Source organism: Cryptomeria japonica, chromosome 7 (assembly GCF_030272615.1).
Source record: "Cryptomeria japonica chromosome 7, Sugi_1.0, whole genome shotgun sequence".
NCBI classification, from domain to species: domain Eukaryota; kingdom Viridiplantae; phylum Streptophyta; class Pinopsida; order Cupressales; family Cupressaceae; genus Cryptomeria; species Cryptomeria japonica.
In genome coordinates, this window is record NC_081411.1 from 311,526,676 (window position 1) to 311,553,691 (window position 27,016).

The 27,016-nt window shown below is 37.9% G+C and overlaps 1 protein-coding gene across 4 annotated transcripts; it reads left to right on the forward strand.

Annotated features, from left to right (window-relative positions):
- The first annotated feature begins 357 nt into the window (after nt 1-357).
- LOC131047322 (protein SULFUR DEFICIENCY-INDUCED 1) lies at nt 358-4,041 on the forward strand. Of its 4 annotated transcripts, none has more exons than XM_057981192.2 (5): nt 360-801; nt 1,075-1,287; nt 3,086-3,241; nt 3,369-3,430; nt 3,519-4,041. In XM_057981192.2, the coding sequence occupies exons 1-5, from the start codon at nt 700-702 to the stop codon at nt 3,985-3,987; spliced, it is 1,002 nt and encodes a 333-aa protein (XP_057837175.2). In that variant the 5' UTR covers nt 360-699; the 3' UTR covers nt 3,988-4,041. The 4 variants fall into 4 exon arrangements, with proteins under 4 accessions (XP_057837176.2, XP_057837175.2, XP_057837177.2 ...); XM_057981194.2 differs by having other exon boundaries at nt 365-801; nt 3,566-3,772; XM_059209336.1 differs by having other exon boundaries at nt 366-801; nt 3,523-3,634.
- Nucleotides 4,042-27,016: the final 22,975 nt, after the last annotated feature.

Genomic DNA, 27,016 nt, shown 5'->3' on the forward strand with positions numbered 1-27,016 from the left:
TAATTACAAAATATTAACATTATAATTATTAATGCTTATATTACTCTCCCTACATAATATTTTACAAAAGATGCACATAACCCAAACTTTTGTATGGTTCACTATGTTCTACTAAATAAAAGTAGAAAAGTTGGAAGTCGTTACCCTTACACAAAAGGACTATCTATTTATATAAGAACACTTGTTCAAAAAACAAAGAAAATTTGTCCACATTGCCACTCTTGTTAATCACTAGGACCATGATGGAAACTTCTTAGCCTACTCACCCAAGATGACATTCTAGGTTACCCCACATGCCACGGTTATGGATGATAACGTTATCATCTCGTGCCCAAATACTAAAATTTACCCTGTAAGAAGGTTCATGAACCTCATAATGTATATGAACACATTCCTGTCCAGATACAATGCCTACTCTCCTTTGAATTCTTCATCCCTGTGTTGTTTCCTAATCCATTGGGCTATGTAATACCGACAACACACTCCAAGACAGACAATCTGAAACGATCTTCGAGTATTTCGATTCAATCAGGCCTTCAAATAGCTCCACGCTCTCCTTCCCCACCATTTTATTCATAGATTCCAATAGACCACAATTCCAAAGCCCGAGATTGTTGAACTGTTCAACTCCTGGTATTTGGTTTCAACTTTGTGGCAAGCTGAAACTCATTCAACACGGAAGCACTGCTGTAATGAAAAATGTTGGCGAGAGACAAAAGTTCAGCAGGGATGAAGGAATTTGGTATAAAGCACAAGGTTCCAGTGGGCGACACGCCCTACATCAGGGCTAAGCAGGTTCAGGTATTTATTTAGTTGTTTTGATTGGATCGTGTGTATTTTATTCATTGACATGTTTAGATTCTGTATGTTTCATACATCATTTTTAAATTTTTAGGGTTATAATAGTTTTGTTGATTATATGATTGAATTATATGTTGGGTTCTTTTCATGGTGTTTTGTATTGATCAAGTGATAGTGCTATCGTGACTATTAAGATTTAAAATTCGATTGTAGACTTGTATCTTGGTTGATCCAATCTAAACAATAGACTGATAGAATGTTACGATTTAACAGCTTGTGGAGAAGAATCCAGAGGCGGCCATAGCGCTTTTTTGGGCGGCTATAAATGCAGGAGACCGTGTTGAGAGCGCTTTGAAGGACATGGCCATTGTGATGAAGCAGCTGGGACGAGCAGATGAAGCCATTGAAGCAATCAAATCTTTCAGACATCGCTGTTCTCTGCAAGCCCAGGAATCCCTTGATAATGTTCTGCTTGATCTTTATAAGGTATGTACATAATCTTTCTGTAGAGCCAATGGAATTGTTACAACATTGTCTTTTATCTGCCAGCTCTGAAATATTAGGCGTTGGTTCAGTAATAATAGGAAGAATTTTCACAGTCAATATATCTCATCTTCTTCATACGTTTGTTCATCTTCTTCCATTGCTTTCATTTGGGAAATGATTATGCGTAGTTAGGTGATAAGCGTTTTCCAACTACCAGACCCAACACCATGTGACTCTTAGATGGTATTCCATCTAAGAACGGAAGGCGGGCCATGTCCCTGTCTGAGCTAGTTTTCAATGATACCCGTGATTTTAGAAGAGTTGGTACAAAGTCAAGTAATTACTTTATTTTTTATTTTTATTGAAATTATTGTTGATATTTATACATATTTGTATAAGAAGTTCCATGAATAAGTGGTTTAGTCTATGTGACTACTAGAATGTCAAGTAATTACTTTATTTTTTATTTTTATTGAAATTATAGTTGATATTTATACATATTTGTAAAAGAAGTTCCATGAATAAGTGTAGTCTATGAGACTACTAGAATGTCAAGTAATTACTTTATTCTTTATTTTTATTGAAATTATAGTTGATATTTATACATATTTGTAAAAGAAGTTTCATGAATCTATGGGACTACTAGAATGCATTCGTTCATAGAATATAAATATAAAGTAGACTTATAAAAGAAGATTGTAGGTTGGTGTATTGTGTTGGTCTTATAGTTATAATTTGGAAAGAGCATTTAAGATGTCTTTAAATAAAAGAAAAAAAAATGTAATAATGAATTAAAATTTAAGTTATTTATATTTAAGAAATTTGTAATACAAGATGATTTTATTTTCAAATAAACTTTCTAGTATACTTTTACACTTATAATACAACATCTTTACAGTTTTATCATACCTAATATAATTTTCAATTACCCAACTTAATAAAGTAATAGCTATTCATTGATACGAGTTATTATTTTTTAATATTAAAATGTGCTATAATATAAAACCTTTTATAGTTTTATCTTACCTAATCTAACTTTCAATAGCTCACTTAATAAAGTAATAGCTATTCATTATAATGTATTCTTTTTTTAATTTTTATTATTGAATAAAGTAAAATGTGTAAATAAATATGGGAGTTGTCTTTAAGGAAACTTGTAAGTTTAATTTTTGGGGAGGGGGACCAAGGAGTAGGAGTGGCATAACTAAGGGCCATCAACCTAACTTTATGAGAAATTTGATTATAAGAATTTTGATTAACAATCATTAATTTATAAAAAGTTATATGATTAGATTATAAAGCTAATGGAAAAATCATGTATAACAGAATCTATTTAAACTTTATAGTCCACTCAAAATACACTATAGAAATCTAGTCCAGTTGTTGTATGATTCTAGAGGATTATTCAAAACAAAATCAATTGTATTTATTTAAAGAGAACAATTTGTTTAAGAAAAATATCATTAATACATGACTAACTTTAAAAAAAAACTATAATTTAATAACACCTATAAATAAATTCTAAATTTGGTATTGATGTAGAAACAACTTTTTCTTTTAAGATTGTTGTAAAATCTATCATATTTGTAGAAATAAAATGGGTCATATCACTTTTACTTTTTCAAAAAACTTTTTAATACGTTTTCATGAGTATTGTCTAAATGGGTAGATGAATTTCAAAATGTGACTCCAAAGACATAAACATCAATACCAATGTAATTATATAGTAAAATTGATATATGATAAATCTTTTCAAGAAACAAAAATTGATTGGGTCCAATGTTTGCAATATTTCAAGAAATGTGGAAGGGTGGACGACCAAATTGTGTTGCTCAAAGAGAAGTTACGACTTATTCAACATGGACTTGCTTTTAATGGTAATCCTACCAAGACATCACGTTCACATGGAAAGAAGTTCCAACTCTCCATAAAGGAGGAGACTAGTCGCATTCTGGTATATAAATATAATTGTACTAAACTCTACTTCAATTTCCATCTTACATATTATGTTTTTATCATGTTTTTTTAATTTTATTATCACAATAAACAATGATTAATGTGTGGGTCAATTGTATTGGCAGAGTAATTTAGGTTGGGCATATATGCAACAAAATAATTATGTTGCTGCTGAAGTTGTTTATAGGTAAATTTGTAAAGATTATATATTCGTCAACATGATTTTTTTGTAAAATCTTAATAAATGACTAACTTGTAAACAAAACTATGTGTAGGAAGGCACAATATTTTGTTATGGATGCTAATAAGGCGTGCAATTTAGGTGTATGCCTAATGAAGCAAGGAAAGTTAGAGGAGGCAATTGCAGTATTAAAGGTTGTCAATCCAGTGAATGAAAAAGACTTCAAATCATTGGAGCATGCAAAGCAATTATTAAAGGAAATTCATGAGTTTCAAGTGCATGGAGGCTCCAAGAGATCATTATCAACTATCTCCAGGCATATTCATAATCATTATGGACTGGACTCTACTTTAGTTAGTGATGGAGGGATTCATTATTCAAACAATGAATATGGATTTCTCTCATCTTCTAATGATTTAAAAGAGCTATTGAGTACTAATGATGTATTAGATATGGTTAATTGGGAAGTAGAACTTGACACTCAAATAAATCTAACTGATAAAAAACATCGTCGACTACCAGTATTCGAAGAAATAATTCATAGTAATGACTTCTCTCCTTAAAATACATAATGTAAGATAAATTTACACAAACATAAATACATATTTGTTTCTTTACATACGTTTGTTTCCACTCAAATACATAAAATCAAGTAGGATCCAAATTTGTTTAATGTCTTTCTGCAAATATTAACCAAATTGTCCATGCTTTCTTTGAAAATTTGTTATACATTACTCCATCAACATTTGACTAGAGGATTCATAATTCGCCATTTGATATATGTTTCAATAAAGTTTCATATGGATACATGCTTACTCATTTATTTATTTTTGAGGTATAAATTTAAATTTCAAGTTACATTTTTATAGAAGAAACATAAAAAGACAGGGATTTAGGAGTAGTATAATTTATTTTAATATTTTACATTGAAATTTAAATATATGATGATTTAAATATTACGAGAAGAGTTATAAGACATTTTAAAATGTATTTTTAATCTTCTATGTGATTTTTTAATTTATTTTTTAAATAATTAGATGTATTTGGAACTTTAATTTTTTGTCACCCTAGATAAGTTTTTGTTATAATATATGTTCACATTAATTAATTTAATTTAAATCCATAATGTCCCTAAAACTGCATGGTAAGGTTTAAAAAATGAATAAAAAAACTTACAAGTGAAAAATGAGAGGTTTAAGCCTCTAACACTAAGATAATATCTCTAATGGCAAGTGATTGCATATATGGTATTATATGAACAATTTAGGCTTGGAAAACATTTAACAACATAATCACCCTCTTATTAAAGCATAAGGTAAAATTTGAATGATAAAAAATGTCATTCATTTTTCACTGTAGGACTTTTCAATGTTGAAGAAGACAACTACTTAATAAATGATGAATTTGTAAAAAAATATGTGCAAAATATATCACATTTTACTATTGATGGTAACAAAGAACACAATCTAAGTGTGCATTCGATGAAGTGAAGAAAATTAGAGGAAGTGGTTGTAGTTTTATAGAATGCAATTTTCATGGATGAAAAAATCTTAAATTATTAGAATGAGAAGAATTAATTGTTGAAATAAATTCAATAATTTCAAGTCATTGAAAGTTAAAAAGATTATTATCAATCACCTATAGTCAATCATTATGATATTAGTGACAAACATAAATCTAATTTAATTGGTACGTGTTGCATTTTATAATCCTCAACATATATTATTTAAACAATAAATGTGGTTGCGGAATGAAGAGCGGGAGTGCTTGTAGAGGGGCTAGGGTTTTTGGCAATGGAGGCAATGAAGGGGCTTTAGATTTTGATGAAGATGATGGCATGTAGGGCTTTTTGTTGTGTTGTTCGACATTGTTCTTGTTGGATTTCGTGGCTCTGTTCTGCACAACTCGTGCCTCTTGTCCTTCCTCTTTCTGGGGCATTTCCTTGTTTCTAGTTTCTTCATGACCTTCTCGCTTGTCACGTTCTATGGCTTTGTCATTGATGGGAGACCCTATTTCTACCACTGGGTGTTGGTTGGGTGCCTTTGGGGTTTGTTGTTGGGTGTTTTGTGCGGTCTTCTTCCTGGCCCCAACTTTGTGTGTGGTGTTGTGGGGTTTCTTCTCCAACTTGATGTACGGGTTCGGGCGGATGGGTTTGGCGAAGGTTGTTGGGGTTCTTGTTGATGCGACCATTTTTGGCATGGCGTATGTTGAATGTGAGTCTGATATTTTGGGCAGGGGAGGTTTTGCTCCTTCGGGTGACCCTATTTCTCTTTTGGGCTATTCGGGGGCCTATGTTTGGAGGTCTCTGTCTTTGGCCCTACTTTCTTTCTGCTTCATTGTTGCATTTGTTGGTGTGCACTATCTATTTTTTCTCTTGATCCTTGATGCAATCGGAGCTTCCTGTGCCCTTGGGTATTTTTTTGAAGATTTGTTGGAGGGTTGTTGTCTTTGGTCCAGCTGTGCTTGTGCTTATTTCTTTTGTCAGATGGCCCTCTCCCTAAAGTCTCTATTTTCTCTATCTTGTCTTATTGAGGTGGCCCTATCTTCTATAGAGGCGGAGATAGGTGGTACTGGAGTTAACTTTGCTCCTACAGAGGTGGAGTTGGGTGCTGTGGTGGAGGTTGGGAGGTGTTTGTTTGTGGTTCTTCAACTCTTTAAGGTTTTGGGAGCCTTTGTAAAACTCAACTCTCTTGCGCTCCTGGTTATGTCTCAATATCCTTGGTCTTCTTTGGTGCGGCCTATTGAGGTGGTCCCTTCTTCTATAGAGGTGGAGAGGGTTTGTTCCGAAGATGATCTTCCTTTTATTAAGGTGGAGGTGGGTACTGTGTATGGTTTTGGGAGTGAGTTGAAGGTTTGGGGAGCCTTTCAAAGACCTTTGGCCCTAGTATGCGGTTTTATGCTTATCAGTAAAATTTTGGTGGTCTCTTCTTTGAGTTCTTTTGATTTTCCTCAATGTTCAGGTTATGGTGCCTGGTAAAACCCTTAGTTTATTTTGGTTGTGGGAGCCATATAAAAACCATCAAGGTTGGGGGATCCTTGAAAAATACCATATCTATTATTTTTGCTAGGGACGGATTGGATGCTAAAAGTTTTCAAGGGCCCAGTTTGGCCAATTCATGTTTTTGGCTAGGTCTAGGCTTTTGTTGTGGCTTGGAGAAGCTGTTATAGGTTATGGGAGCTTGGGAAAACCCTTCTTGTTGGTTGAGGGAGTCTGATATACCCTCGATCTATGATCTCTAAGGTCTATTGTTTGTTGTTTTAGGCCATATGTTTTGCCAGCCTGGTTTGTAATGTTGCATTCCTAATGTTTGGCTAGTGTTTGGTGTGTGGTTGCTACGATGTTTGTATGTTTCCATCTTTTGTAGCCTCTGTTCTGGTATCTGGATGCCTGTAAGTCCAAAAGGTTTCAGGTCCTTTCTAAAACATGTGGTTTGCTACCAAGTAGTCTAGTCTATTTTTCGATGACAACTCTTTTTTGTAAAGGGTGGTTTTGGGGCCCCTTCAAAACATGTTTACCTTAATAAAAAATAATAAATGTGGCTTGTAAAGAAGTGTTAGATATAGTTTAGTGAGAATCTACAATTCAAACTTAGATAATTATGGCTTGTAAATACAACAACTACCTATATTTGAAAAATAATTCACACTGATGGTATCTCTTCTTAAGGAAAAAATATGACAAAGAGGAACTTGCAAAGAAATGGGAAAATTTTTAAAAAAAGGTGTCTCAATCTTGTTCCTAATGTTAGATTATAAAAATAGTAAAATGTTCAGGCGATAGGAAAAAATGAATTTCTAGGCTACATAGTTTATTTTGGCTAAAATAGACATTTGGGGTTGTTTAGAATCACTTCTAATGATGTGAGCATTTGCAATTGACACTCATTGGAATCATATGTTGTCATTGATGGAAACAAGATTCTATTGAAGGCATATACCGACATTTGGAGGCATACACCAACAAATAACGACATTGAGTATTCAGGGTCATCACCGACACCAGCACCGACACCAACATCAAGCACTTTAGTGAAGTCGACATCAGTATGGATTCGAAAGGTTTTATTTGTAAAATCATTTTATAGTTATTGTAAGGGCCGACATTGAATATCTTTTGTATTGTAAGCCGACATAAGACATGTATTGTACAACACCTATTTTATAAGAATTGTTTATGAGAGGTGTAAATAGGTGTTGTACACCTTTCATAATAATGTTTATAATTGTAATGTTTTATTTATTATGTGGGTTTATGAAAGGTGTACAACACCTATTTGTGTTAGTTATTGTGGTATTGCAATGTTGGTTTGGCATGCTTTCTAAACAAGGATATCTACAATGGACATAATATTAGATGTATGGAACAAGGAATCAAGGCCTTTATATATATTATATCTCATTATTATAGAGATAAAATATGTTCTCCTGCTTCTCCTTTGTCTACAAACATTCCTTCTCATGACATAGGTGTATGAAGGTCATTTTGATATAGGACAAGATATATGACAGGTAGTAGAACTGTGTAATGCAAAGGATATGTATGAAGATCATTTGTATGTGAATGTAATATCATACTATGATTAGTAGATGGTTTGTAAAGCATTCTTGGAGGAAAGCAGATATCGGTAGAAGGATTCAAGGTCTATGAACCGATACAGAACAAAGCTTTAACCAGAACTCTATTTGGCATTGTAGATGCATTTTGTGAGTTCATCAGTATTGTTTAGAAGAAGCGTGTAGTCAGTGAGACTCTTTTGTGTTGAGCAGTGTGCTCTAGGTAGTGTGCCTTCCTGCATGTGCAGGCCCCCATGCTATGTAATATCTTTCATATGGCTAGTGAATTGATATTGTGGGTCACAAATCCCACTATGGTTTTTCCTCTTTGAGGTTTTCCACGTATATATTTAGTGTGTTATGGTGTTCATTCATGCGGCTGGTTTATTTACTTCATGTTGTAGGTTTCTTCATCTACGAGTTTATATGTGTATGTTATAATAAGGTAAAATCTTATATTACCGACATGACACTGATTCACCTCCTCCTCTCAGTGTTCTTGGATTCCAACAATTGGTATTAGAGTCTGGTACCTCAAAAGAAGTTTAACATATTGAGGAAGATCCTGAAACCGAAATCATTGAATATGGCTATGGAGAAGCAACTTGAGATGGCACTTGAGGATTATGATGTTGAAAGGATGAAGAACTTAAAATTGCAAGATGAATTGAATTCTGCTAATGAATTTATTCTTGTTCTGCAAGAAAGGTTATCATCTACTCAAGCTAAGAGAAATGAAATTTTACAAAACCAGGATGATGAAGAGAAAAATGCACTTAAAGAACAATGTCAGAAACTAAGTCAAGATAACATGCTCATGAAGAATGAAATGCAAGACCTGACTATGAGGTTATCAAAAGATATTGAGGACATAAAAAAGAAGGAAGAAAATCTTTCTATATCTCTGAAGAACAAATTTGATGAATGTGGCAGATTGACTCATGAGATTAATTTATTGAGAACTGATTTGGTACACTCCCGGAATAATGAACAAGAGCTTGAAAGACAAATAAATACTCTAAGAGATGATCTGACTACTACAAGTGAGTATAAAGAAAAATTCAGGATTAGTGCTACACAGTTGGATGATTTAATGAAAAGACAAAGGCAAAGTGAAGATTTTAGAGGACTTGGATTTGTACAAGGTGAAAGCTTCGGTATTGCAAATGAAGATCAGACAACCGGTATGTAGAAATCATCAGACCAAAAGAAACCGGTAAGGCAATCTAATGCTTACAAATTCAATGGTAGATGTTTTATTTGTAATAAATTTGGGCATATGGATAGACAATGTAGAAATAGGGCAAATCAAAACTACAATTCAGTTCCCGATCTGTTGGGAAAAATGGTGTCTCAACCTTGCATTTATGCGAGGTTACTATTTATAGTAAGTTTTTATTTGAGCACGAAATGGTGCGAAACTCTCCCTGAAGCTTCTGGTTGGCTAGATAAGCATTCCGATAAAGTTGTGTCGCAAGGTCACAGCTAGTTTTTAAGATATTAAAGTTTTCATCTTGGAGGGGTGCAATAAAATATTTAAACTTAATTTTGTGGACTTTAGAGGCTCTGAAACGCCCTGAAAAGTGGCCATAACCGGTGAAGCAGGTTACGAGGTGATAGAGCACTTCGCGAGCTTTCCGGCGCTTCAAACGGTTCGTCAATCGAACACCCGGTTCTCAAGTTATGGCCTCCGGAAGTTTGTACTCCTGAAATAGGAAAAATAATTTGTATCGGATACATAAATGAGCTGTAAAAGGGAGCGACACGTGTTGATGTGTGCTTTAACATGTCATAGGGCATCTAGAAGGGAGATAAGGTCGGCTACACCTTATTGGGTGGTTTTAGCCCATGGTTTTGTAATACCGTTTGATGGTTTCTTGTATTGTATCTCCTATTTATGAGGTGTGTGAGATAGAGGTTGGGTGTAAGAGTCTTATGGCTATTGAGTTGCCTCTGAATCTCTGATTAGTGGTACTCCTGCGAAGAGCTTGCTCTGCAAGTATTTTGTAATCTGTTTTTGATTGCTGAATAAAATATTGAGCTGCTTTTGGAGGGTGGGGTTTTTCTCCCGAAAGGGTTTTCCCCACGTAAATCACTGTGTTGTGGTATGAATGCTATTATATCTATTTCTATTTTCTGTAACTGTTGTAATGATCTGAAAAAGTTTTGCATTACCCTCCTCTCAAGGTTAGTGTAGGAAGTTGTTTCCGCTACTTAACTTCCTTACACGATCAATGTACAAATTGCAAGAAATATGGTCATAAGTTAGAAGATTGCAGAATGAATGTTAAATGTCATGCATGTGGAAAGTTTGGTCATTTGGCTAATCAATGTAGGTCAAGGAATGACACTAGATATGTCAAAGCAATTCAAAAGAATAATGTTACATGTTATGCATGCGACAAAATAGGTCATATTGCTAAGTATTGCAGAAGAAAGACTACACTGATTAGAAATGATAAAGAAAATGAGAAAGGAAAGAAAAAGGTAGATGAAATACAACAAGATCACACCAAGAGATGGGTTAGAAAATCTAAAGAATCAAGTGGAGATGCAGCTACACCGATAACTGCACCTGTAACTCCACCGATAGAATAGAGAATTCCTGCACCGACAGAAAATTCAACTGGTAACTGAGGCATACGCCTTAGGGGTTGGAAAATTCATTGCGAATCTTGCATATTTCTTAGAAGAGATCTGGAAGAGATCTAGAGAGTGTCATTAATCATTGATGGAGGTTTATCCAACATAAAATGGTGAAACCAACGTCTGGTAGGGTATATCACCAAGCATTTATGACAGTAATGAATTAGGGTTTACTTGCTGATAAAAAGAAAAAATGGACTCATTTTCACTCACCTAGCACTCGAGAAAACTAGAGCGAAGAAAAGGCGAATCATAGGCGATCAAGAGCAAGCAACGACATTCTGAAGGATTTCTAGCAGTCATCTAAGAAGTAATCAAAACCATTCAATCGACGATTGTTTTCCAGGTATTTCTTTGAAATGGCATCTAGATCATCATTTGTTCCTACTTTAATTGTGAATCGCATTGTTGTTGAGGTCAAGGCTAGGCTTAGGCTTGTTTCCAAGGAAGTTCCTCAATTGCTATGGAGGAAGATTCTACTGGCGCATTTTCGAGGGTTCCTGATGGCATGGTCTATTTAGAAGACGTCAGAACCTATATTAATTTCACATTGGAGGATTTAGGCACTGAGGAAATCAAGGGGATGTATCAATTTGTGATACTAGGCAGCTCTAGAATAATCAAACTGGAATATCAAGTCATTGAGGATCTAGGGTTAACCAGAATCCTATACATACCAAAATTCAAGGATGAAGTGATCAGATATGTTCTGAGTAGGGTCCATAATAAATTCATCTGGCTAAACTGGCCCCACATGATCACCAAAGAAGCTATTCAGGTGGTCATCAAAATACCCAAAGTTGGACAGGAACCAGGAAAGAAGATCTCCAACACTGCGGTTGAGAAGCTCACTGGTAGTTAAACCCAAAACTGATAAGAGTGTATAGACTAAACCGATAGAGACTACATTTGTACAGTTTGAGCAAGGAAATATAGGTAATATACAAGTTACAGATAATATTATGGATAATACTCCACCGACAGTAACTGATACTGCACCTAGTGGCGAAGCCACCAGTGCATTAGAGGAGGAGAAAAGAGATTCACTGGGAGAGGGTAAGGAAGACAAGGAAAAGGAGACTGAACCGACAATTGATTCTCCAACAAAACTTTTGACAATTGACACTTCTCAAGTTGAGAATAAATCAATTACAGAGACGAGTCCTCCAAAGCTAATGATGATGGTTACTCAAAAGCTAATGAAGGAAGGATATGCAGACAAAGGAATAATAGATCAATTAATAACAATTTTGCATAGATTGATTCCTGAATGTATGATTAAAAATGAAGCAAGCCCCTACCAACAAGATGAAGAAACTAATAGAGCATATATCTAAAAACTTTCAATCATTGCAGCAGATTTTTGACAAAAAGACACTTGAAAGATTTACTCTAGCCAAGAAAGATGCTTTTGACCAGATTATTGAGACAGAGAAGAGGAAGGCTGAAGAGAAACTTTTACTCATTGAAAATTCTTTGAAACAGTGTACTAACATCTACAAGGTCTGTTGTAATATAGAGATTCTTACAACAAATGTACATTAGAGGTTAAAGGAATTACATGAAAAGATTACTAATATTGCTAATTATTTTGATGGACTAACTTCACTCACAACTTCCATTGATAGACAAATTTTGGCCTTGGAGAACCAAGTTTTTGCTTTTGAAAAAGAAAGAGACAAGATCATTCAGAGAGCAAGGAGTCTCAGAGGTTTGGTGAGTCCAAGATTGGATTCACTTGGTGTACATAAGAAGGAATGTATGGATATGCTTGCAAAGCCCACAACGATAGAAGTCATGGAGAAAGAAACACTTGCACATTTACTGAGTGGACTTGTATCCATATCTGGAACACTCAAAACCGGCTGGGATACCTATGTATAGTTGCTAGAGAATGCTTACCTAGAAATTTTGAGATCGGTCAAGCTTCGGTAAAGTAATCTGTAATTATTCCTTCAATTCTTTCACTGGTCTTTTGTATTGATGCCAAAGGGGGAGTATATTATGGGTATGTGCAGGATCATGGTGTGCTAAAACAAGCCCTTAAGTGGCAATGAAATTTCAAAAAATCAGAGTTATGCAGCTTGACATGAAAATTTGAATAAGTTGTGAACATTATTTTTAAAATATGTAAGAAGAGAATCTATAGAAAATTGACTGTAGTTTCTAAGCTACTAGTTGTTTTTTGGAAAAAAAAAATCCTATTTGATGAAAATTTCAAATTTCAATGTAGTGGTACTAAAAATTTAGGAAAAAGATAAGAAATAGACGTATGTTAGACCACCCTAATTACAATCAAATCATAATATTTATAATAGAAGTACTAGACTCATGTCCGAATGTGACACATATTTTTTTATAATTTTTTAATACAACTTTTCAGAAATACAGAAACTCCTACGTCTAACCACCTTAACTTGGTCAAAACCTCATGAAATTTAATTTTTAAAATTTTTTCCCTATAGTAGATGAAGCATAGGATGTGATGCATGTTTTGGGTTAAAAAAATGTTATACCATTTGAAAGTTATGAGTGTTTTTCAATCAATATATCAATCAGGACTATTGTCAGAATTCAATTAGAAAATAAATAATAATGATTTATATAAGTCGAAATAAGACAAGCCTTATATTGTTGGAAAGCTGAGAACGTCCTTAAAATACCCTTTTCGCTTTATCAATTTTGGCTACAAAAAAAGTTGTCAGCCACCAGTGTAAAGTCTAGAAAATCAAGGAATACTGAAAAACATGTTTTTTTAGTTGACTTTCAGGCTTGTCACTTCCAAGCCAAATCCCAAAGCATTCCTGAGCCGAAATTTGAAATTTGAAAATTTTACAACACAAATCGGATATCCGATTATATCGAATATCCAATTTTAATAAGTAAATTCACTAACTAAATTTGCACATAATTAATCTAATGTTTATTAATATATTAATATATAATATTTTAATATATTAATTTATAAATAAATTAGTATATGATATTATGGAGAGGGAGAGGGAGTTGGGGAGAGAAAGAGAGGGAGAGGGAGTGGGGAGAGAGAGAGAGAGAGAGAGGGGGGGTGGGAAGGGAGAGAGAGATAAAGAGATTAGTGGAGAGGGAGAGAGAGAGAGAGAGAGGGAGAGAGAGAGAGAGAATGAGAGAATGTGTGTGTGTGAGAGAGAGAGAGAGAGAATGAGAGAATGTGTGTGTGTGTGTGTGTGAGAGAGAGAGAGAGAGAGAGAGAGAGAGAGAGAGAGAGAGAGAGAGATGGGGAGGGGGAATGGAGAGATATAGAGAGAGATTAGGGGAGAGAGAGAGAAATTAGTGGAGGGGGAGAGAGAGATTAGGGGAGAGGGGGAGAGAGAGAGATTAAGACACCAAATTGTGTCGTTATGGGTCATATGGCATCCTAAGGGGTCATAGGACATAATATGACCCCTTAGGACACCATAGGACCCATAACAACCCAATATGGTGTCTTAAGGGGTCATATGGTGTCCTAAGGGGCTGTAGGACACCATATGACCCCTATGGACACCATAGGACCCCTTATGACACCATATGGTGTCGTTAGGGGTCATATGGTGTCCTAAGGGGTCATATGTTGTCCCATGAGCCCTTAGGACACAATATGACCCATAATGATAGAATTTGGTGTCTTAAGGGGTTATATGGTGTCCCATGACCCCTAATGACCCCTTAGGACACCATATGACCCCTAACAACACCATATGGTGTCATAAGGGGTCATATGGTGTCCATAGAGGTCATATGGTGTCCTAGGACACCATATGACCCCTTAAGACACCAAATTGAGTCGTTCTAGGTTGTATGGTGTCCTAAGGGGTCGTAGGATATAATATGACCCCTTAGGACACCATAGGACCCAAAGCAACTCATAAGGGGTCATATTGTGTCCTAAAGGGTCATATGATGTCTTAAAGGGGTTATATGACACAATATGACCCATTAGGACACAATATGCCCCATAACGACCCAATATGGTGTCTTAAGGGGTCATATGGTGTCCTAAGGGGTCATAGGACACCATATGACTCCTACAGACACCATAGGACCCCTTATGACACCATATGGTGTCTTAGGGGTCATATGGTGTCTTAAGGGGTCATAGGACATAATATGACCTATGAGGACACCATAGGACCCATAACGACCCAATATGGTGTCATAACAGGTTGTATGGTGTCCTAAGGAGTCATAAGGGTTCATGGGACACCATATGACCCCTAAGGACAACATACGACCCCTTATGACACCATATGGTGTCGTTAAAGGTCATATTGTGTCCATAGGGGTATGACCCCTTAAGACACCAAATTGTGTCCTAAAGGGTCATAGGACAAAATATGACCCCTTAGGACACCATAGGACACCTAACGACCCAATATGGTGTCATAAGAGGTCCTATGGTGTCCTAAGGGGTCATATTGTGTCTTAAAACCCCTTAGGACACCATAGGACCCCTTAGGACACAAAATTGTGTCCTAAGGTGTCTTCCTAAGGTGTCCTAAGGGGTCGTAGGACACAATATAACCTCTTAGGATACCATAGGACCCATAACAACCCAATATGATGTCTTAAGGGGTCATATGGTGTCCTAAGAGGTTGTAGGATACCATATGACCCCTATGGACACCATAGAACCCCTTATGACACCATATGGTGTCCTAAGGGGTCATATGTTGCCCCATGACCCCTTAGGACACAATATAACCCATAAAGACACAATTTGGTGTTTTAAGGAGCCATATGGTGTCCCATGACCCCTTATGACCCCTTAGGACACCATATGACCCCTAACAACACCATATGCTGTCATAAGGGGTCATATGGTGTCCATGGGGGTCATATGGTATTCTAGGACACCTTATGACCCGGACACCATATGACCCCTTAAGACACCAAATTGTGTTGTTATGGGTCATATGGTGTCCTAAGGGGTCATAGGACACAATACGACCCCTTAGGACACCATAGGACCCAAAACAACCCAATATAGTGTCATAAGGGGTCACAATATGACCCATAATGACCCAATATGGTGTCTTAAGGGGCCATATGGTATCCTAAGGGGTTGTAGGACATTATATGACCCCTATGGACACCATAGGATCCCTTATGACATCATATGCTGTCGTTAGGGGTCATATGGTGTCCTAAGGGTTTGTAGGACATAATATGACCCCTTAGGACACCATAGGACCCATAACGACCCAATATCATGTTATAACAGGTTGTATGGTGTCATAAGGGGTCATAAGGGTTCATGGGATACCATATGACCCCTAAGGATAACATACGACCCTTTATGACACCATATGGTGTCGTTAGGTGTCATATGGTGTCCGTAGGGGTCATATGGTGTCCTAGGACACCATATGACCCATTAAGACACCAAATTGTGTCCTAAGGGGTCTTAGGTGTCCTAAGGGGTCGTAGGACACAATATGACCCCTTAGGACACCATAGGACCCCTAACGACCCAATATGGTGTCATAAGGGGTCCTATGGTGTCCTAAGGGGTCATATTGTGCCCTACAACCCCTTAGGACAACATAGGACCCCTTAGGACTAAGGAGTCCTATGCTGTCCTAAGGGGTTGTAGGGCATAATATGACCCCTTAGGACACCCTAGGACCCATAACGACCCAATATGGTGTCTTAAGGGGTCGTAGGACACCATATGACCCCTATAGACACCATATGACCCCTAATGACACCATATGGTGTCCATATAGGTCATAGGACACAATATGACCCCTTAGGACACCATAGGACCCATAACGACAAAATGGTGTCTTAAGGGGTCATATGGTGTCCTAAGGGATTGTAGGACACCATAGGACCCCTTATGACCCATAATGACACAATATGACCCATCTCTCTTTCTCTATCTCTCTCTCTTTGTCTCTCTTTCTAAAATATGAGTAATAAAATTGGATTATCGGATATCCGATTTCTGTCATTGCCATTAATGTGGCAATAGTAAAAAAAAAAGGCGGCAATGGGAAAAATTTTTGGAACCACAAATTTATACATTAAAATCGGATATCCAATTTTTGTAAATAAAAAAGAGCCTTGTGGGCCATTTTGTGGATTCCAACAGCTCACAGTCTGCATATTCTATTTTCTGTCAACAATCATGGGTTTTTAGATAGGTTGAGACAAATTTGTGATTTTAGGAGATTCTTAAAGTCAAAACTTACATTGTCAATCATTTAGGAGCATCTTTGTGGAGGCAAAAGGGGAGTAGTAGTCGTCGGAAGTCTAAACACAAAAGAAAACTTTCAAATGACCAAATTGAAGTGTATAGAGAAAGAGATAGAGAAGGTCATAGGAGGAGAAGACAAGGTATGTTAAATATTGCTAATGTTACTTCAAGTGAAGAGGAAATTGAATTTGAAAATGTGTCACAAGTTATTGAAAATGAAAATGTAGATTTTGAAAGTGAAAATTTTGAAAATGTTGAAAATGTTGAAAGTGATAATGAAAATGCTTAACATGTGGAAAATTTTGACATAGGAGGTGAAAATATGGAAAACTTTGATATTGAAGGTGGAATTGCTCAACCAAGTGAACCATATGTAACACCTAATTACTTTAGAATGAAGACCCTCTCATGTATGAAAGACAAATTCCAAATCCAAGACCTTCAAGAACCCCAAAATGGTTATTTGAAATCAATGAGAACATTATTGCGAATCTTGAAGGCAAGAGGTCAACAAGAACCGTTCGGTTGTGGGCTACACAACTTTTCGACCAAATTTTTAGCAATAAGACATTGATTGAGCAATGCCAACTCTTTGTTCAATTGCTAAAGATGATAAATATGAGACCATTGCTAAACAAATTGAAGATTCGTATGAGCAATACGATGGAGAGAAATTTTAATATTGCCAAAAATTTATTTGATGCTCTCAATTCTATTGGAAAGAATATCAAATAAAGAGATAAGAGAGCCACTCGAAGAGTGATTACAACCTCTTTAGTAAGCCATCAATTGAGGAAGGCTCGTCAAATGAGACAAACTTGTGTTGATTTTAACATAAACCATAAAACTTTGGATAGAACACTTGCACGAAGACAAAGACTTGACGATCCACTTCAACAAGATACATGGGATTTTGGTGCGAGGCTTCCACGTGTTGATAGAAAGTTAGCCGGCAATGTGAAGGAGGAGATTCAACAATTTTGGCACTCTAATTCTAGAGTGTCACCCAATGTAAAGGACATTTTGAAATTAAGAATCAGCAATCGAGACCGCACACCGCATCCCAAACATTTCTTGGAATCAAGCGAAACAATGTTGTACAATTTTTTTTGTGAAGTACATCCAACTTTGCAAATATCACAAAGGGACTTTGAATCTTTGAAACCATTTTATTGTGTTCCTCTTAAGATTCGAAATACTTGTTGTTGCAAGTACCATGTGGAGTTTTTAATGTACCATGAACTTTTATGTCATATTCATTCGACGATGCATACTAATGAGATGTTGCAGGAGTGTGGTGCAATGCTATTTCCGAGATCATCAAGAGACTTGCAAGATCTATTTTTATGCCCTAGAGATGATGGCTACTATTTCTATAGAAATGATTGTTTGAATGAGAAGTGCTCAAAATGTGGTGTGTTGTCAAAGTTTGTTTCATGTTTTCATGAGGGCAGCGCACAAGAGTTTTGAAAGAATTATGTTGAGAAAAAAAGATATGAGACAATGAAATATACTTTGAAGAGTGGAGGTGAAGGTTCTAGATGCAAATTAGTCTCAAGAGAAGTGAGTATTGCTCATTTTATTTTGGATTGTAAAGAAAATATTTTCTACAAGTATGCAAGGCACACCCATAGGTCTCAGTGGTTGGATCAATAGTTTAGGATGTGTAAGAACTCTTTCCTGATTGGCACTATTGTATCGATGGTTGATTTTGTAGAGAACTATACATTGGAACCACAGAATGAGGTACAGTCTCAGTACTACAATTCAATCAAGATTGCTATTTTTGTTCACATTACATATAGACATGCTCTTGATAATATAGAAGAGGACATGAAGATAATTAGGGAGTATCATTTTTATATGAGTGATGATAGATCACACTCCTCCGAGTATGTGCAACATTCTTTCGAGAATTTTTTTGAGTTCTTGCATGAGAAAAATATTGCAATTGATTGACATACCATATGGTCAGATAACTATACAAGTCAATTCAAGAAGGCCCGTATGTTTTATTATTTGAGTAGAAGCATGTAGAGAGGCGTATACCTCATATTTGGTGTTTTTTTGAGGCAGAGCATGGGAAGGGGGAGCATGATGGAGCAGGTGCATGTTTGAAGAGAGCTCTAGTTAAGGAGAAATTGAGGATTTCAGGTGCAGATTTCTCTGATGCAAGTTCTATTGTTGATTGGTGTAGTTCAACATTGTCACATGGAGGTACTCTTGATTCAGTAGTGACCAGATTCTTTTGGTTGGTTGAGAAGGGCATAGTGGGAGATAGATTGGATTGTCAAACAATTAAAGATTCTCCAAAGATGCATTCATTTCTCAGCTTAGTTGCAAGTAGATGGACCATTTGGACACGAGCGTTGGCTTGTTTTTGTCAGAGTTGTGTTCGATGTGATTGGGATCAGTGTGATTCAAGTGAGTGGGTTGATACGTGGGTTCCCCAACATCTAACTCCTTTATCTCAAACAATATCCTTGTCAAATGATGACATGGAAAGTTCACTTGAGTATGACCGTCTATCAGATCTTGTACAACCAGGACATGTTTTTGCAGTTGTTGCACCACAAGGGAATGAAGAGAGATCCAAATATTGGTTGACATGATGTGTACAGGGAAAAAAAAAGCTAACACAACCAGTGACAGATGATGACGGGTTCACATATCCTACTGTAATGGGCACCCTAGAATGCCCAAAAACTAACCCCACTGCTGATAGGAATTTAGTTAAACAGTTTGTAGCCAACTCCTTATTCCTCCGTTTAATGTTTCAATGTTTTTTTTTGTTTTTAAGTCTTTGCACAGGTATGAAACCACATAACATGAACTAAAAAGAATTTACAATAATAGGCAAGCTGGAAATTGAACTACTGCTGTTATAATATTATTTCCAGAATTAACAAAAATCAAATACATAGCAGGTTATTTTCAACTCACTAAATACTCCAGCATTTTGACATAATGTTCCAACCAAAGTTTCTAATTCTGCTGCTACAGTAACATGAATAGTGCTGCATGAATAGTGCTGCATGAATAGTGCCGTGTGAATAGTGCCAGGTGAATAGTACCCACATGAATAGTGACGCATGAATAGTACCTACGTGAATAGTGTCGCGTGAATAGTACCCGCGTGAATAGTGTCGCGGCCTGTAGCTAGAAATGCAACCAAATAATGCTACTGCTTGTAGCTGGAAAAGCACCCAATCTGCTTGTAAATGAAGCTGATAGCAAAGGATTCCAAAGGCCAAACCCCAAGGGAATGACGTCTAGATTGTCACAAGAGAAGATAGACGTCCTCTAATGCCAAGAATGGATCTGCAACTCACACACCAAATTCTTCTCATATTCCACATACCCAATGAAGCCACAAAAGCTCCCTTTTATTCTTTCTCCAAGGGGCGACCCAACTCACTCAAGCAATGTGGGATAAAACATGTTCAATATAAAACATATTAAAATATTCACTTATGTCTCCCTTGGTTGCCCCTTTGATTTACACATATCTCCATAAAATAAATATTAAAGTAACACTTTAATATTTTACAATTACATTAAATGTTACTTTAATAAAACTTCAGGCATTAAAATATATTAGCAATCGGACTCCGAATAGCGTGAGTGATAGCTCGTCGGAAAGTGCTTGCCAAGGAGTATCAAATCCAATCACCAAAACTAGCCCCCGTTGTGTCCTGCTGACTTACTAAAAATAGTAAGTATGCCTGAAACTAAGTAAATCAACTTCATTTTGGCCCAAACTGGAAATGACTAGGCCAAAACACTCCAGGATCCCTTTAAACCCTTCGTTAGCCCTCGGGACCATGTAGAGCTAGGCTAACACACATATACTTGGTCAATCTGCTAGAGTGGGGACATTACAGTCCGCCCCCCTTGAAATTGCTTGTCCTCAAGCAATCTCAGTATAGCCTGCTGTATCACCTGCTCATTCTCCCATGTAGCATCTTCCTTCGGCAGGTCTCTCCATCTGACCAAATACTCCTTCACTATCCTGTTTCTGAGTTTCCTCTCTCTGGTGTCCAGAATAGCCTCAGGTACTAACACGAGCTTCCCCTCCTCATCCAAAGGAGGTAAATCTACAGAAGGTACTACACTCTGACCAATAGCTTTCTTAAGCCTAGACACATGAAATACATTGTGCACCCGACTGCCCTCTGGAAGCTCAAGCTCATAGGCGACTTCGCCCACTCTGCGAATCACCCTGTAGGGACCATAAAATCTAGGCTTCAACTTTTCAGCTTCGCTCTTCTTGAGTGATGACTGTCTATATGGTTGTAGCCTCAAGTAAACCATATCCCCTACCTCGAAACTGCGCTCTATTCGGTGCTGATCAGCGTACAATTTCTATTGATTCTGGGCCTGCTGTATATTCTCCTTGAGCACTTTCAGGATGTCCTGACTATCCTGCAATAAGTTTTTGGCTTTGGGCACTCTGCTGTCCCCCAAAACTAAATCCATGAAGCTAGGTGCTTCATAACCATAGAGTGCCATGAAAGGAGTCATCCTGATGGACATATGATAAGTGGTGTTAAAACAATACTCTCCCATATGCAACCATCTGACCCAAGCTTTTTGTTGTGCAGTTACATAGTTCCTCAAATATCCCTCCACCCATTTATTCACAATCTCTGTTTGCCCATCTGTTTGCGGATGATAACTAGTGCTAGGTGTAAGATCTGTACCACACAACCTAAACAACTCCTACCAAAAAACACTCATAAACTTACTATCCCGATCACTGACAATGAATCTGGGCAACCCATGTAACCTGAATATCTCTCTAAAGAAAAGATCTGCCACCTGTGCTGTTGTGTAAATGGACAGAATAGCAAAGAAGTGAGTGAACTTCGTCAAGCGGTCCACCACCACATAGATGCAATCCCTTCCCTGCACTTGTGGTAACCCAGTGATGAAGTCCATCGAAATACTTTCCCATTTCCTATCAGGAATGGGCAAGGGCTGTAATAAACCTGCAGGAAATGTGTGCTCTCCCTTATTCTGTTGACAAACCGCACACTCCCTGACATACCTCTGAACATCATCCTTGAGACCTCTCCATGAGAACCGCTCTCGGATCTGCCTATAGGTCTTGAAGATCCCCGGATGCCTAGCTGTGGGTGCATCATGAAATGCCTTTAGTATCACCTCTCTCAAATGTGATGACGGAATCAAATAAACCCTGTCCTGAACTCTGATCAATCCATCTATCACCTCATAGCGATCATCCTGTATAGTACCTGAAATCAATCCAGAAGCCCAAGCATCTCCGACATACTCTGCTATAATCTGATCTCTCCAATCTCCTGAAATCTCTGCCAGAGCACATAAGTGAGGTCTCCGAGATAAGGCATCAGCCACCACGTTTTTCTTACCTTTGACAAACTCTATGTCAAAGTCATAAGCCTGCAATTTAGTAACCCATTTCTGTTGCCGGTCATTAAGATCACGCTGGCTCATGAAATATTTTATGCTATTGTGATTAGTTTTGATCACAAACCGTCCACCTACTAAGTATGATCAAAATTTGGCCAATGCATGCATTATGGCCAACATCTCCTTGTCATAGATAGAATAGCTCCTCTCAACACCTAGGAGCTTCCTACTCTCGAATGCAATGGGATGTTTCTCCTACATCAATACTGCCCCTATCCCATCACCTGAAGCATCACACTGAAGTTCAAATGGCTTCGTGAAATCTGGTAGAGCTAAAACCGGACAAGATGACATCACTTGTTTGAAGTGGTCAAAACATCGCTGCGCTGCTTCTGTCCATACGAAGGCTCCCTTTTTAGTGAGGTTTGTCAAAGGTGCTGCAGTCTGTGAAAACCCCTTAACAAACCTCCTGTAAAACTCGCATAAACCAAAGAACCTCTTAAGTTGTGTGAGGTTCGTGGGAGTAGGCCAATCTACTATAGCTCTAATCTTTTCAGGGTCTACTCGAACTCCATCTGCACTAATAATATGCCCAAGGTATAGTAATTCTGTCATACCAAACTCACACTTAGACTTCTTGGCATATAAAGACTCTCTCTCTAGGATAGATAATACCTCCTCCAAATGCTGTGAATGTTCCTCCCAGGTCTTACTGAAGACCAAGATGTCATCAAAGAAGATCAAGACAAATCTCCTCAACTGCTCCCTGAATACCTGGTTCATACAACTCTGAAATGTAGTGGGTGCATTGGTTAGTCCAAATGGCATAACCATAAACTCAAAGTGGCCATAGTGACATCGGAAGGCTATTTTCTCAATGTCCTCTGCTCTCATCCTGATCTGATGGTATGCGGATCGCAAATCAATTTTGGTGAAGAAGCATGCCCTATGCAACTCATCAATCCTAGGAATGGGATACCTGTTTTTAATTGTTTTCTTATTCAGTGCCCTGTAATCGATGCACATGCGCATTGTCCCATCCTTCTTCTTTACCAAAACTACAGCTGAAGCAAAGGGGCTTTTGCTAGGCCTCATGTGCCCCATTTCCAACAACTCCTTAATTGCCTTCTCTATCTCATCTTTATGTTTCTTAGGATGATGATAGGGAGTGATCATCACTGGTTTGGCTCCCTCCTCGAGCTCAATAACATGCTCTGCACCCCTGTCAGGAGGAACCCCATGAGGAATATCACTTAATACCTTGGCATGCCTGTCAAGAATCTCCTGTATATTTGGTGGATGACTCTTCACCCGAGGCTCCGGTGAAGTTGGCATAACTAAGCACTCTGTTGCCCACTCTATGTCATTATGTCGAAAAAGTCTCTCCATTCTCTTCAAAGAGACTACCCTGCAACTCCCATCTGAAAGTCCCTTGAGAACAACAGTCCTACCCTCATGCTGAAACCTCATTTCCAACTTCGCTAGGTTGAAAGTGAACTCAACCAGCGATGCCATCCATGTCATACCGAGGATGATGTCGTAATCTCCCATGTCCACAACGTAGAAATCATCCTCCAACTCATAGCCATCTCCAAATCTAATGTGAAGATTTGAAACCTTCTGAGTACATAATAGCTTTTGGCCATTAGCCACCATGACCCTAAAACCATCATGCTCCTCTGTCTGTAAACCTCTCCTGGCTACCAACTGTGTATCTATAAAGTTATGTGTAGCCCCAGTGTCAATGAGAGATATCACTTTCTGCCCTTTCCTTTTGGGCCCCTGTCAAGCGTGCCAACGATCTATCATCCTTAGGAATGCTGCTCTACTCTATCATGCTACCCTCATCTGAATCGGAGTGCTGATCCTCCCCCTCTAACTCTGACTCCTCTGCTGAAAAATACTCCATTTGATTTGCCTTAGCCTTGAGAGGGCATTTATGAGATAAGTCCCAAGGCTCTCTACACTGGAAGCACAGTTTCTTCTTTCGAAGTTCATTCAAGGTTTCACTGTCTAGTCCTTTTGATCCTTCTTTGGGTTTGTTATACTCTTTCTGAAATGGTTTTTTGTCTTTGTCCTTGCGGTAGGAAGAATCTGTTGAATGGTATTTTCCTTTGTATACCGAAGGGGCTAAATCTCGTGCCTTTTTAGTTGCTTCTGCTAAGGTGAGTGGATCATGTCCCTTCACCCAACCACGTAATGGATTAGCAAGCCCATCACAAAATAACACCACCAATCTCCTAGGAGAGATATCAGTAACAAGTACAGACAAACGCTGAAACTCAGCAATGTAAGCATCCACTGAACCCGACTGTTTTAATTGTGCTAGCTCCTTGAAATGTAACTCGGGATCCCTAGTGTCAAATCTCTCAATCAATCTTTCTGTGAATTCCTCATAGGATGTAATCTGATTATGCCCCAGAGTCACCATGCCATGATGCCACCATTCATGCACAACGCCGTCCAAATGCATAGCCGCATACTTGATAGCCTCATCCTCAGGCATAGGATTTAGCTGCAAGTATGTATCTACCTTCTGCACCCAAGCTCGTGCAGTCATCTTCCCTAAAGCATCATAATAAGGCAAGGAAAGTTTTCCAACTTTCTTCCTCAGCTCAAAATTCTGATTCCTCCCTCTTGCTCTAGGCATATGTCTCATCCTCAAGTCCATATAATCTCTGAGGGAAATATCTGCCTGAAACTCGTGTCCACTGGCCTCCCAGTCCCTCCTGAACTGACCCTGTAACTCAGTAATCTGTGGTTCGTTCACTGGTTGAACCGGATCCCTAGGTGGAAAGGTGGGTAGAAGAGGTCTCGAGCTCGCTGTTCGAGCTGGGTGTGCAATGTGTCTAAAGTTATCTGCCTCAATTCCATTGTTGTCATGTCCATTATTACCATTAATGTTATTCTCAGGGCCATTGTTGTTGCCTCGGCCTCCATTATTATCATTGCCCCTATTGTTATCGTTTCCCCCATTGTTATTGTTTCCATTGTTGGCCTCACCTGGATTAAAATTAACGCCCATCTGTCTAGCCATAAGCTGCAACATCATGTCCATTCGCCTATTCTGCTCCTGCTGCATACGCTGCCCTTGCTCTAACGTACCCAACAATTGTCTGAACATTACCTCCCCCTGATCTGAAACGATATTCCTCTCATCTCGGTCACCCATACTGCTGTCCTAATCGAAAAATATTTCCTCTATGTCTGTATGACTGGACTCTATGTCCACCTGCACGGATGAACTAGATTGCTCACTCTGACTATCCGGATTTCTATTTTGTCTGGCCCTGGTATTGCGAAAATTATAATGCCCCTGTCGCATGCTCAATCATACATTCTGGACCTGTTTTATTTCTGCAATATGTTTTGGTGAAAGTTTCCCACAAGATGGCAGAATCTTCTGCTCTGATACCACTGTAATGGGCACCCTAGAATGCCCAAAAACTAACCCCACTGCTGATAGGAATTTAGTCAAACAGTTTGCAGCCAACTCCTTATTCCTCCGTTTAATGTTTCAATGTTTTTTTTTGTTTTTAAGTCTTTGCATAGGTATGAAACCACATAACATGAACTAAAAAGAATTTACAATAATAGGCAAGCTGGAAATTGAACTACTGCTGTTATAATATTATTTCCAGAATTAACAAAAATCAAATACATAGCAGGTTATTTTCAACTCACTAAATACTCCAGCATTTTGACATAATGTTCCAACCAAAGTTTCTAATTCTGCTGCTACAGTAACATGAATAGTGCTGCATGAATAGTGCCAGGTGAATAGTGCCACGTGAATAGTGCCAGGTGAATAGTACCCGCGTGAATAGTGCCGCGTGAATAGTACCCGCATGAATAGTGTCGCATGAATAGTACCCGTGTGAATAGTGTCGCGACCTGTAGCTGGAAATGCAACCAAATAATGCTGCTGCTTGTAGCTGGAAAAACACCCAATCTGCCTATAAATGAAGCTGATAGCAAAGGATTCCAAAGGCCAAACCCCAAGAGAATGACGTCTAGAATGTCACAAGAGAGGATAGACGTCCTCTAATGCCAAGAACGGATCTGCAACTCACACACCAAATTCTTCTCATATTCCACATACCCAATGAAGCCACAAAAGCTCCCTTTTATTCTTTCTCCAAGGGGCGACCCAACTCACTCAAGCAATGTGGGATAAAACATGTTCAATATAAAACATATTAAAATATTCACTTATGTCTCCCTTGGTTGCCCCTTTGATTTACACATATCTCCATAAAATAAATATTAAAGTAACACTTTAATATTTTACAATTAAATTAAATGTTACTTTAATAAAACTTCAGGCATTAAAATATATTAGCAATCGGACTCCGAATAGCGTGAGTGATAGCTCGTCGGAAAGCTCTCGCCAAGGAGTATCAAATCCAATCACCAAAACTAGCCCCCGTTGTGTCCTGCTGACTTACTAAAAATAGTAAGTATGCCTGAAACTAAGTAAATCAACTTCGTTTTGGCCCAAACTGGAAATGACTAGGCCAAAACACTCCAGGATCCCTTTAAACCCTTCGTTAGCCCTCGGGACCATGTAGAGCTAGGCTAACGCACATATACTTGGTCAATCTGCTAGAGTGGGGACATTACACCTACAGGTTTAGTTGTTGTTGTGGGAACTTGGTTGCGAACATACATGATTAGAAAGAATGGCATACCTACATTTGAAGACTATGAGAGACACAAAACCATTATAATGTGTTCACACCTTATTATAGATACAAATGTCAAGTTGTTGAAGCATAAAG

What these genes read in the sequence shown, in the direction of transcription:
- LOC131047322 (XM_057981192.2), top strand. Translation starts at nt 700, where the DNA reads ATGTTGGCGAGAGACAAAAGTTCAGCAGGGATGAAGGAATTTGGTATA. An exon ending in TCAGGGCTAAGCAGGTTCAG is followed by an intron (nt 802 to 1,074) that starts GTATTTATTTAG and finishes ACGATTTAACAG; the next exon opens with CTTGTGGAGAAGAATCCAGA. An exon ending in TTCTGCTTGATCTTTATAAG is followed by an intron (nt 1,288 to 3,085) that starts GTATGTACATAA and finishes CAATATTTCAAG; the next exon opens with AAATGTGGAAGGGTGGACGA.